Raw genomic sequence first — 13,229 nt, 5'->3', positions numbered from 1 at the left:
GTTCCCATGGCTCAGTCAGCAGGCCTGACGCTTTACTAACCTGCTCCCGCTCCCTTCTGTGCAGTTCACAGTCTCAGCTCAGCTGTTTGAACCATGCGGTGCACTGTACATTTCAAACATTTGAGATGAGACTGTGAGCCGCACGGGAGGGAGAAGTTATGGAAGCAGCAGTAGATCAGCAAAGTGGTGGGCCTACAGACAGGGGACTGGGTTAATCCATGGAAGGGTCAGATCAGGTCATTGGTGGGGAATGGTAGGTTGAGCCACAAGTTGGGAGGAACTGTCAGATTGGGCTGCTGGTGGGAGGGCAGGGTGGAACTCCTGTTAACCGGATAATGGATATTTCCAGTTAGTCTTGGTCTTGCCTGTTCTGGATAAAGTTGTCCTTCTGTATTACTTGGAGTGGGAATTTTCAGGACCTTCAGTGATTGGACATGTGGTCTGATATTCAAGTGGAGCTTTGTTTGCTTTGATGTTACTTAGGCCATTATTGACCAGTCAAGCATAAATATATTTTTCTTTTCCATTTGTCATTCTCAGATGATTTTTGTATCCCAGTGGTCTCCAGTTATAGAACAGCTATTTCTTTTTCATTGTATTTGCATGATTCTAGCTGTGTCCTGTGTTTTCTAGCTGGTGTGCTTCCAGGGATGCACAGGTGTGCTGTGGAATGTGTGAAAGCTTGGGTAGAAACATTTTGGAAAATTCTTTTCTTTTGCATATAGGTGGGAACTGGACAAAGTTCACTATTCTTTTTTTTTTTGGCATTGCATGTGCATATTAGGAAACAGGAGGAGACACCAATCTCCATCTCAGTTAGTTGATGCAGTATTGCCCTAGGAACCATGATAGATATATGGTTGAATCTGAATTCACGCAAGTGTGGGGAATGCCCCTACATATGTTTTGTTTGCCAGTTGCAAGTGAATATGCAGCCATCACAAACTTTTGCAGTCTGTAGTTCACCATTTTAAATGACATATCTGTGCAAGTTAAGCTCAGCGATGGGGGCTTTTCAGCAGCTTCTCTGCCTGCGGAGGAGGCCAGGTGTTGGCTTCTTGGCGCTGAGAGACGGTTCCCCTGTTTGCCATTGAGATGTTGGTGGTGATGCGGGGAGGAACAGTGTGTGCGTGCAGCAAAAGCATTCAGGGGTCTGCATTAAGCATGACTGCATCCATAGAGCAAGCCTCATGGATGACGGGGTCTGGCACTGAGGCTTTCCCTGTCAGCACTGAAATGGCGGCCATTTTCGATTCCCTAGCAGTGTCGGTGGGAGAGGCAGGGGAATCCACTTCTCCACTGTCACTGGCAGTTCCTTGTCCCGCAGAGAGGCACTTGTACTGAGGAGGCGTAGAGGTCTTCTGCCAGTTTTAATTTGCTTATACGCAAAGCGTGTTTAGCGAGATGCTGGTTCTTGGCCCCAGTCTCCATGGATTCTCAGCCAGTCAAGAGGCCTGAGCTGTTGAGAAACTCTTCAGGCCGATGATTTTCAGTGCCGGATGTTAAACGGATCTGGGCCTAAACGTGCTAGCAGGGTTTACTTAGCTGTGTAGTAGGCCACTGCAGCGATTCTTTTCTTGCGTGCCTAGGTGTGTGAGCTCATTCTCACCACAAGGCAGTTGCATGTGCTGGAACCTGTGTATGTAAGGCCATGGCCTAGATTTGAGCATGTACGTCTGTGACCTAGATTTGAGCGTGTATTATGCAGGTACTCGAGCGCGTACGACCATGGCCTGTACGAGTGTGTGTTTGCGCATGTACTTGTGCGCATATGACTGCGACCTGGTCTTGAGCACGTATTTGCACGCGTCCTGGCGGGGTGTGCATGTGTGCACAGGAGGCCGCCTAGAGCCGAAGTTCATCTGAGTGTGCTTTGAACCAGAAAAGGCTTGGGACCACTGGCTTAATCAATATTTGCTGCCTCAGATGTTAACACCCCCTCGACTCCCCCTGGATGAATGTTGCTTGCTGAAGACCAGCAAGTTTACCAGCTTACATGAGTGGGCCATGTGACTCTGCATAGTGCCAGGCTTTCAAAAGCTTTAGGAATTAGCTGAGCAACATATGAATAGTTCCCTCCTCTTACTGCTTACATTTTGTCCAGGTAAGTCATTATCCATCCCAATTTAGTGGGATTAAAAGAGATTATGCAGAGGGTGTTCAGGGCTGTGGCTAAAATATATCTGGCTAGCGATGATATGTATTCTTTTCTCAGTACCTTCGTTATGCTTTATTTTCCTGATGTTCTTCTGAATTTCTATCCCATCCCCTTACCTAACAATTTTTTTTTTTTTAAGTAGGAAATGGACTACCAGCTGAATTTGCTCTTGTGCACATCTTTTCTCTGAAGAGAATATTTTCCCTCACTGTGTCAAAGAACAGACCATTGGCTTTACATTTAGCCCTTGGTGTGCAGAAAAGATCCCATTACTAACCGAAACAGTGTGCTATACCTGCCATAGGAAGGATTGTGATGTTGACTGAATCTGCTCCAGGATGTCACCTATTGTGGGTTTAGTAAAGTCAGCCTTGAAAGCTTGTCACATGGTCTGGAAAGCTGATCCCAGATACATTGGGAGTCGGGCTTCACAGAAGAAGTACCCTGCATCTTTACCTCGCTCTGAGAATAAAGCTGAGAATCAAGCCAAGTCTTGATCTCCTCGCTCAAGTCTGAGAAGGAGCTCCAAAGACTCAAATGAGGAGCCGAAGGAGGCGGTCACCTGTGGTATTTCACCCTATGTTGCATCCTTCTCCTTCATCTTTAAGCCATTATGGTGATGGCCCTCATCCAGGGGTCTTGCAACTAATCTCTTTTCGGAGCAGGCCACCATTGTTCCCTGAGTGTGACCTCTAGGTATTGCTGTTAAGTGATGACAGAGGCTTCTGTTCCTCACCCAGGCTGGCCTTTCTTAAGCCTTCTTAAATTCTCATTGTTTTCAACTCTTAGGTTTCAGTGTCATCTGTGAAAACACATTTTTCCCTTCCAGTCCTCCTGTAACTTCACATGTAAAGAAGAGCATCACTAGGACTGATTCTTATGATTCATTACTTATGTTCATTTCCTCAGTGTCAACTTGATTTACCCCCACTCTTGTCACCCATCGTGCAACTAGTTTCTGGTTCAATTTGCTATCTTAGGACCCTCCTCTATGCTGCCAAGCTTGTTCAGGTCTTCTATGAGGAATGATGTGTAAAGGCTTCACTGAAATCAAAGTAGATGTACCTTCGTTGGTTCCTCCGGTCTAAATGCCTGGGTACCCAACCAAAGAAATGAATCTGATTTGTTTAAGATGCTCTGTTGGATCCTGTAAGATGATGCACTCGATATTCTACAATCCTCCCTTTTGGGCAGTAATTCCATCAGAATATCAGCTTGGTGTTTCTTGGCTGTGTGCACTCGTTGAGCCTTATTCCAAGGACACACTTTTATTTTCTTCATTGCAATTTTGCTTCTTGTATGTTTGTTTTCTTAAAATAAAAGATGTCTACACATCTCAGACTTTTAAAATATTTTCCCCTTCCACTGTAAGTCTGCTTTAAATAAATATATATAAACTCTGTTTGTAAAAGCGGTATAGGAACACTTTTAAATACATAAATATTGGGATATTAGCGCACATTCCTGATAATGATCAACAAACAAGCACATAGGTCTACGGTGGCAGAAATGTCAGAGGATGAACCCTAAAAAGCCTCCAATATTTTGTGCTCTTCAAGAGCAGAATAAAAAAAAAAAACAACCCAAATGAAATTTACTGTTTTTATCTGTTCTATTGCCTGGATTATTTACAATGCGTTTGGTAGTAGTGCGGCTTTAAGAATCAGAATAGCAATTTCTGCTCTGTTATAACATCCCTTGTTTTCTGATAAAAGGAACCATTTTTCTTCCTACAGTAGTTTTAACTGAAAGCTGCCAGAAGCATTACAAGCTTAACTGTGAAGCACCAGCCCTAATGAGGAGGCCTGACCTTCACCAGTGCAATTTTCTCACACACTTGTTAATTTATTGCATGGATTGAGGGAGCGAATGGTTTGATACCATTGTTTCTGCTTCCGTTTGTGAGAGAGAAATGCATTTTGGCTTTGTACAGAATCAAGTGGTGTGCCTGAAATGATATTTTCATTTTACAGCTACTAATCTGAGCAACCGCTACCATTTCAGTTAACATATTTAGGGCAGAATGTTTTCAGGTTGTGATAATGACATTTATTGGACAGACATAAGAATCATCCAAAGATAATTTGGTGCACATGATCTTGGTATCACATAAGTCCCCAAAATAGTCTTTTTAGGAGTTGCTTCGAATTAAAATGCCCAGTTTTATGTTGGCTTGAAATCCCCAGTCTGATTGGCAACTCCCAGCTGTAACCTACTACTTGTCAGCAGAAAAGGACTGCGACTGTGTCATTTTAGACCGTGCACGATCTTCCGTCATCTCCCTCCTTGTCCTTCTCTTTGTACTGCGCTATGTGATTTCTGGCACCATTCTGGTTACTCGCAAATCTGAGTGTTTGACCTTTCTAACTGACATGTGGCCAGATGTTTAGGTCTGAGCTTACTACCACAGTGTTGTGATAGAAAAAAAAAATAATTTTTGGAAGTTAATGATCTCAGCCAGACTATTTTCATTAGATGGATAAATCTCTGCAATGCAACGTGAAACCTTGGTTGCAGTGCAACAGATCAGAAAAATCTCTAAAACCATACTTTTTTTTTTTCTCTTAAATTAGGGTATTGTTGCAAGAGCAGAGAGTACTTCCAAATTTGAGTATGTGATATCTTTCTGATATTCAAAAATTAAAATGTTAACCGAGCATGCTGCTTGAAATGGATTCTGTTAATTTAATTCCTTTCCCAGGGAATTATTTAATTGAGCATCAGTAGATTTCCCTGGCTTGTATACAGATACTGCCTTCTTTAACATTGTTAAAATTTCCAGGAGCCCCACTGGGCTGGAAGTAACTTCTGATGATTATTAGATGAATCAAGAACACTTGCTTCAAGGCTCAGAAAGTTTCACATTAAAGCAGTGCTTTCTTTCAGCCTGTGTTTTGTGTTTGGTGCTTGGAAGCACTAAAACGCATTGCCTGCTGTTCTTTGTTTATCTCAGAAAAGTTCGTTCTATTTGTGTGCTTTCTATTCGTTTTTCTCCAGCCTGCTCCCTGACACCTGGATTGTGATCCATTCAGAGAATAGCTTGTTCTCTGGAGCTTGCAGAGCTGGCCTTTATTGCGGATTCTCCTTTGGCGGTGGAGCTGGTTATTTGAGGCTGTTGGGAGCTACTAAATTAGATGCTTAAGAAAATGCTTGAAAGAGAACCCCCAAAATGTGCAGTGTTACAAGCATCTTAAAAGTGGAGCGGGTTGACGCCCGCAGCGAGGGCTCCGGAGTAGCATCTGGAGAGTGAAAAGGAGGAAGAGAATATTGACGTTACCTAGTAGAGAACGCGACCATCTCTGGCAGATGAGTGTAAGAAAACCCTCCCTTCTCGTGGGCAACCACGGAAATTTAAATAGCACCAAATGTCTCCTGGAGCCCCTGCAGAGCTGTGTCAGTGTCTGCATTTCCACCAAGATGTCTAATTATTGTCAGACACAGTGGCTAGTTTAATGCTTTTGGTTTTTTTGACCCAACAGTTTCTCCTTTGTCATTTTTGGGGCTTCAAGGCTCAGTTGGAACCAGGTCTAGGATCCTGGACACATGAGCAACTACCTGGGGAACGTTTTCCACTATTTTATGTTGCTGTCCTCCCCACCTGATCTGGTCATTGAAGGACCAGTTCTTGGCCAGCAGCCCATGTATCAAGGGCTTTGAATTCAGCCATCAGGAGTTGCCCTTGCGTGATGACCATTCCCCTCCCTCTCCCTCTCCCCTTCAGGAGGCTGTGAATGTTGCCTCCCCAGTATCCCCAGCCAACCTTTGGAGCGGAAGACTTGACTCTGGGATTAAGCCAGGTCCCTTCCTCCTGGAAGCCACTGTCTGGCTTGTTAATGTCTTTTACCACATCCAAATCTAAATAACTCCCCATGCCAATGTGGCTGATCTGTCTTCACAGAGTGTCCTGAAAGTATTTATGGACATTTGGTTTGCCACCTTTTTCCCAAAGTTGCTGTCAAGGCGGATTACAATAAAATGTAAATGAACAGAAACATTTGAGTAGTTTACAATCCTGTCTCAAGCTTATAGTGACAGCTAGTGGAATTTGTCCAAGCCTGGCTGCCAGTAGTGGCATTGGTGCTTTACCACTGGCATCAGCTGGGCACCTCTACCCTACTGATGGAGCTGTACACTCCTTTTCCTCATTGGTATCTACATTCCTTGCTAGTAGAGATTAGAGCTTGTATATTACATTACCATCTGCATATGCAGTTAACGCGAATGAGCTGAGTTGAAGCAATGGCAGATGTAGTAGTCAGTGTTGCCAGGCCACCTTTAGACAATCAGCGGGCAGTCATTGGAAATATGGTCTCATTATTTTGACCAATCAATAGCTGTAAAGAGCATTGTGATAACGCCATACATTCTCATGCCTACTAGGCACACAAGCCGAGTCACAGATAGATAATTGTTGGGTTGCATTGCAGGGATCCCACCCTTGAACAAACCTAGAATGAGACGAGAGACGATACAGCCATGTCTGAATGCATAGAGAGAGGAAAAAAAATCATTACTTGGTCATACATAGCATTATATGATTGTTAGTTATGGGGCCTTTGGATCAGGAAATCTCCCAATAGAAGGCAAGAAATTCCTGTCCCCTTAGGATACAAATCTGCATATGTATTTGAAGAACTGCCCTGCAGTTTGTTTATCCATTCTCTTCCACTACACAATATTAAGCAAGCTAAAAACGTGTCAGCTTCTCTGCAACTGGACTGTCTCTGCAAGGTAATGAGCTCCGTCTCTGCCACACACTGCAGTGGAAAGGAAAGCCTGCTCTGTACTGCAGCATCTGATAGGGGTCCTCTGCCTTTCAATGATGTGCTAGGGCCGTTCGTGTTCTCTGAGTGCTGAAGGCCACGTGGAGGAGCCTGAGGGACAAGAGCCACTGTGAGGGAAAGGCATATTTACTGCATTGTTCCTGCTCTTCCCTCGGAGCCTTTCACCTGACACCATCTAGTATCACGCTCCTTCCCTCCTGCCCCCAACATTTGGACATGAATTTATGAATGCTGGCAGTGAGTAATAAAGGCTCTGTATTGCGTATCTTATAGAATACGTTTTACATCTTTACATACCACTGAGAGCTGCAAAATAGTGCAAGTAGTACTTCCAGGGCAGGTGACTCCTCATCTTCCTTCTCAAGTGATGTAAATCGGGAAAACCACACCCCAAAGCTCAGGATGTGGTGTGCTGATGCTGTATCCTGCTGTCTAACGCTGGAACATCTGGAGACTGTGCACACCAGCATTCTCCCTCTTTTAGAGTCCCAGTGTCTCTTGCTCTCATACGCATGCCTGTTAGCTGCGCTGCCTGCCTCTGCAAAAGTATCTTCCCAGATATAAAGTGCCCATTGTTAAACGGTGTTTGTAGCCACAAAAGACAAAACTGGAGCAGAGTCATGAGAATTTAAGTAAAATGAAACCACTTGTCTGTTTCCTTCAGCTGTGTGCGACTGTGTGATTTTTTTTTTTTGTTTGTTTGTTCTTTGCCAAGGACGCTCATTCTGTCTCTGGGACTGTAAGTGGAAACTGAGGGAAGCCTCTTGGTGGGATCCCGGATTTCATACTCTTTCTGTAACTTGTTTTTCTGTAGGTGAGGCGGGGCTTCCCCTTTCTGTAAGCAGTGGCCAGCCTCAGGTAAGAGCCTTGCATTCCTTGCTTTTTTGGACAGATAACGCATGTTCTTTAATTAGTTTTGCTTGTGATAATATGGTATAAAACAGCTTTCTGAGAAGAACTACACGATTAACATCTGTACCGCATTCTGAGTATTGATAACATTCTTTATACATAACTGAGTAGTGGAAAAAGACTCTGCATGTATGGTAAGGGGCTGCTTATCTAATAAAGGGTATATTTACAGGCCAAACCCCGCAAAGCAGTGCCTTCTCAGGATGCCCCAGTGAATCGCTGTGGTTTGCCCAATTTCTCCAGTAGCCAATCAGAGCCTGAGCATCATATAGCAGAGAAGGACAACGGTAAGGATATACCAAGGTGGCAGGTGTTTACATTTAAAGCCTTTGATGCTGGACATGTTTTTGGTGTTCTTGTGCACCAAAGCAGTCTGGAATTTCTAGTTCTGCATGCCTTATTAAATAAGGGTTACAACCTCTAAAAGTCTTTGAAAGCCAGCCCTATTTACCCATGAGCTGGAAGTGAGCTTGTTGAGGCTCTCCACTCGTACCCCAGGCAGAAGGGAAGATCGGCGCTGTGCAGGTAACACTGGAGATGACATTCCAGTGCATTCCCAGCCAGCACGGAGGATTGGGTTTCTCTGGGCAATCCTTCTGAGAAGGTTGGGGGAGAGAGATTGAGAGAGAAGCATCCACCCACCCAAAAAAGACCTTGGTGAATATATGGAGTTATTGCACCAAGCCAAGCTTCCTTTGACAGCAGCGGGGAGAAAGCAGCCGTTGTTCTACTGCTCTGGATTCAGCCATAATCCAAATAGATGACTGTATTACAGGACCTCTCTTGTTAGCTCTCTTCTGTCTGATTCCAGGCTGATTTTGTATGTGGCAGGATTTTCTACTGGTGAAAGAGATATTGTTAAAGTCTGTGGGGGATAGCTTGCAATAAGGTCAGATATAATGGAATTTAAAATGGTAAAATACCCTTTCTAGTTTGCTGTTGAGAATGTACCTTACTGAAACTGGTAAGTAAAGTGTTACACCACAACGTTTTTGTTCCCAGCCACTTTTTTTATGACCTGCTTCATGGGCCCCCGGGCCATGGCTCCACCAGAATCTGGCACTTTTCACAAAATCGCTGCAGGAGATCTGGGCCTGAGCTGGGCAGGCGGCAGAAGGCCAGCTTTAATGCATCTGTTGCATCCTGCACCTCTGTGCTCTGGGGCCCACCTGTTGCTTTGAACTGCATGAGACTGCCCAGCTGCCCAGTTCAGAGCAACAGCCGACCAGGTGGCAGAGGAGGAGGAGGATGTGTCTGAGGCCACTTCTTCTCCTGCCATTGATCAACTGGGGAAGCAGGATCCAGGGAGGGGGAGGGGGGGGGGAAGACAGCCAGATGGGGTGGAAGAGAGAGACTGGTGGGTTTGGGGGGGAGGGGGGGAGCTTGGTTAGCTTATCCCCCCCCCCCAGCCAAAAAGGTATTCTGCTGCCCCTGACCTGATTAAAATGCTCCTTTCTTCCTTTTCTTTTTCCCTAGAGAGTGCTTAGAACAAAACTTAGGTCATATTTGGCTTAGAAGGATGCTTCACATTTTTTTGGAGGGAGAACTCAGTTAAAATCTGACCTGTGCTGCCCCCTCCCAGTGCGTAGTCCTGTCCTGTCTGCTGCACCAAAGCAGTGGTGTTCCTGATGGCTGTTTCCTAGGAGGTAATTCATGAATTTTCGCTAGGCAGGGAGTCCCTCTGCAAATGACGAAAATAAAAATCAGAGGCAAACACAGGAAAACGACTTAAGGTGGTGAGCTTTCTGAACGTTGCTGGCATAGAAGTAAGCTATCTCCAATCCTCATTGACATCGATCTGCTTAGGTTTTCAGGGTAAATCTAATGAATATTCATGGTCACTACTTCAGCTGTATGCAAATTTTTCATGCATATTCATTGGGGTTGTCTTGAAAACTCAAGCGGATTGTTGTCCATGAGGACTAGCGGTTGCCTACTCCTGCTTAGAAAGGCAGTGCTTGTGCAAAATCTTTTAATTCTGCTTTTTTTTGTTTCGTATTGCAACTCCAGTCCATGGATTTGTTTATCGTGTGCTGGTAGAGCTGATCCATGTTGGTCTCAGCTGACTTAAAAGGGTTGTTTTTTTTTTTTATAAGAGCTTGTGAAGTGTATTTGCTGTCATTAAATGAAATGTAGGAAACCTGAAGGAAAAAGAATATATTGAAATGTGTGTGTTCTGGTTTGATTATTATATAAATGAATGTCTTATTGTGTAAGACTGTCACTTCTTGCTCACTTGGCACTGGGGCAATCCATTCATGCGAATGGTAACCCTCATAACAGTAAGCACAGGACAAGCACAGGGCATCCCTGAGGGCAGTGGGGGGCACTGGAGAGCCAGGCCTTTGTTGTGGATGGACAGACTAAATGGGCCAAATGGTCTTTTTCGGCCATCATGTTTCTATGCTTTTATATTAAGAGACGTTGCCAATAACAGGTGTAAGAAAGCATCTATAAATTTGTTCATGATTAGGGACCTTTGTTTTCAATTTTAATTGAATTTTTCCTGGGACTTTATCAGTGTTAAGAAGTCAGACTTTCTGACTTGGTGGCTCTACAATTTAGTTATTTAGCCACATTTCTTGATCACCTGTCTCCCAGCTCCAGTCCATTAAAAAAAACCCCAAACAAACAAAAAAAAAAGCCACAGTTAGAACAGTGTAATAAAAACAGAAATGATTAGGTAGTTATGTTTTGCCTGAAGCAGCAAGGAAGAACAGGTTCAAATCTGTGTCAGGAAGCAGCTGAGGTGTAGAACTGGGCTATCTGTCACAGAGTGGTGGGAAAGGACAACATCCAGGCTAAGTTGCCACTATGACCTCCTTGGACCAGGATGTGGCAAACGATCTGGGTGTAAAAGTTCTGAACAGGAAGGTACCAGGTTTCTGCACACAGAAAGCAGACTAGCTGCAGGCGCCTTCTCCTGTAAATAGGAAAAAGCACAAGCATTGGCAAGTTAAGTGTAAAACACTGATAAGACAGGCTGAGAGAGAATTTGAAAAGAAGTTGGCCATAGAGGCAAAAACTCATAACTTTTAAAAATGTATCCAAAGCAGGAAGCTTGTGATGAAGTTGGTTGGACTGTTAGATGATCAAGGAATTAAAGAGGGTCTTAGGGAAGATAAAGCCATCGCAGAAAGACTAAACACATTCTTTGCTTTGGTGTTTACTGAGAAATATGTTGGAGATACTCCATTCCAGAGACTGTTTTCAAGGGTGATGATTTAGATGAATTGACCCACATCACGGTGAAACTGGAAGATATAGTAGGACAGATTAACGTAAATGACCACTTGGACTAGATGGTATGCATCCCAGGGTTCTGAAAGAACTCAAGTGAAATTTCAAACCTATTATAATTAATTTATAACCTATCATTAAAATTATCCATTGTACCTGAAGACTGGAAGGTGGCCAATGTAACCCCAATATATAAAAAGGGGCTCCAGAAGTGATTCGGGAAACTATAGGCAAGTGAGCCTGACTTTGGTGCTAGGAAAAATCAGGGAAAGTATTCTAAAAAAAACCAAACCAAAATCACAGAACATTTAGACAGACATGATGTAATGGGACACAGCCAGCATGGATTTACCCAAGGGAAGTCTTGCCTCACAAATCTGCTACTTTTTTTTTTTCTAAGGGATTAATAAACATGTGGATAAAGGAGAACCGGTAGATGTAGTGTATTTGGATTTTCAGAAGGCGTTTGACAAAGTCCTCAAGGGAGGCTTCTAAGGAAACTAAAAAGTCATGGGATAGGAGGCGATATCCTTTCGTGGATTACAAACTGGTTAAACATAGAAACATAGAAATGCAGAGAGTAGGATTAAATGGTCAAGTTTTCACAGTGGAAAAAGGTAATCAGTGGAGTGCCTCAGGGATCTGTACATGGACCAGTGCTTTTTAATATGTTTATAAATGATCTGGAAAGAGGTATGATGAGTGAGGTGATCAGATTTGCAGATGACACAAAATTATTCAGAGTAGTTAAATCACAAGTGGATTGTGATAAATTGCAGGAGGAGCTTGCAAGGCTAGAAGATTGGGTATCCATATGGCAGATGAAGTATGTGGACAAAAGCAAGGTGTGATGCATATAGGGAAAAATAATCCATGCTGTAGCTACACGATGTTAGGTTCCATTTTAGGAGTTACCACCCAGGAAAAAGATCTGGGCGTCAGTTAATACTACATTGAAATCATCTCAGTGTGCTGTGGCAGTCAAAAACGCAAGCAGAATATTAAGAATTATTAGGAAGGGAATGGCAAATAAAATGGAGGATGTCATCATGCCTCTGTATCATTCAGTGGTTAGACCGCACCTTGAATACTGTGTGCAATTCTGCTCGCCACATCTCATGGTAACATAGTAATGACGGCAGAAAAAGACCAAAATGGTCCATCTAGTCTGCCCAGCAAGCTTCCCAAGGTATATAGTTACACTGAAGAAAGTGCAGAGAAGGGTGACTGAAATGATAAAGGGCATAGAACGGCTCCCCTTTGAGGAAAGACTAAAGAGGTTAGGGATGTTCAGTTTGGAGAAGAAAAAGCTTGGGGTGGGGGAATATGATAGAGATCTATAAAATTATGGAAGGACTTGAATGGGTAAATGTGAATCAGCTATTTACTCTTTCAGATAATAAAAGGGCTAGAGGGCAGCCCATGAAGTTAGCAAGTAGCACATTTTAAAACAAATCGGAGAAAATTCTTTCTCAGTGCATAATTAAATTCCGGAATTTGGTGCCAGGAGATGTGGTTAAGACAGTTTAATATAGCTGGGTTTCAAAAAGGTTTGGATAAATTCCTGGAAGAGAAGTCCATAAAGTGTTGTTCTTCTAGGACAAGCAGGATGGTAGTCCCTACACATGGGTGACATCATCAGATGGAGCCCGGCACAGAAAACTTATGTCAAAGTTTCTAACGTGCCCACCTAGACAAGATGGAGAAGCTGTTCGGGTCCACAAATTCCGAACCCTCAACACCAGTTTCTAGTTTCTAGAAACTTCGACTGGCACACTGAGCATGCCCAGCATGCCACTATCCATGCGTCCACATGGGGTCTCTCTTCAGTCTCTTCTTTTCCGTGGATATGTCATCTCGCTTGTGCTCTTTTGTTCGGAAAGCGTTTTTTCCTGCACCGGGTCTCTCTCGATTCTCCTGGTTTTAGTTAGTGGGTAGTGCGGCAATTTTTTTTTGTTTTTAAACCTGTGCTGTTGATTTCCGGCAGTGATGTCCTTTGGTGTCCACTGGTCATCGACCACTCGCCGGCCTCCTTTTCGTCATGGTGGCGGGTTTTTGTCAGTGCCCCCAGTGCCCTTGGAGTATGTCCCTCATGAATTCGCACAAGGTGTATATCCTTTGCCTGGGGGGCATCG

At 43.8% G+C, this 13,229-nt stretch overlaps 1 protein-coding gene across 16 annotated transcripts in view; it reads left to right on the top strand.

Annotated features, from left to right (window-relative positions):
* ANKS1A (ankyrin repeat and sterile alpha motif domain containing 1A) overlaps positions 1-13,229 on the top strand; it is a 171,490-nt gene that overhangs the window by 82,760 nt on the left and 75,501 nt on the right. For 14 of the 16 annotated variants that reach the window (XR_003852260.1, XR_003852258.1, XR_003852259.1 and 11 more), the window contains 2 exons: positions 7,757-7,800; positions 8,027-8,141. Coding sequence is in view for 12 of the 16 variants with exons in the window: in XM_029574026.1 (XP_029429886.1) it covers positions 7,757-7,800; positions 8,027-8,141 (159 nt within the window). In the remaining 4 variants the exon portion in view is untranslated. The remainder of the gene's footprint in view (positions 1-7,756; positions 7,801-8,026; positions 8,142-13,229) is intronic. The other 2 variants (XM_029574029.1, XM_029574033.1) reach the window with 1 other exon arrangement.

This window comes from Rhinatrema bivittatum, chromosome 12 (assembly GCF_901001135.1).
Source record: "Rhinatrema bivittatum chromosome 12, aRhiBiv1.1, whole genome shotgun sequence".
Classification (NCBI taxonomy): Eukaryota; Metazoa; Chordata; class Amphibia; order Gymnophiona; family Rhinatrematidae; genus Rhinatrema; species Rhinatrema bivittatum.
This window is presented reverse-complemented; position numbering and strand designations above follow the sequence as displayed.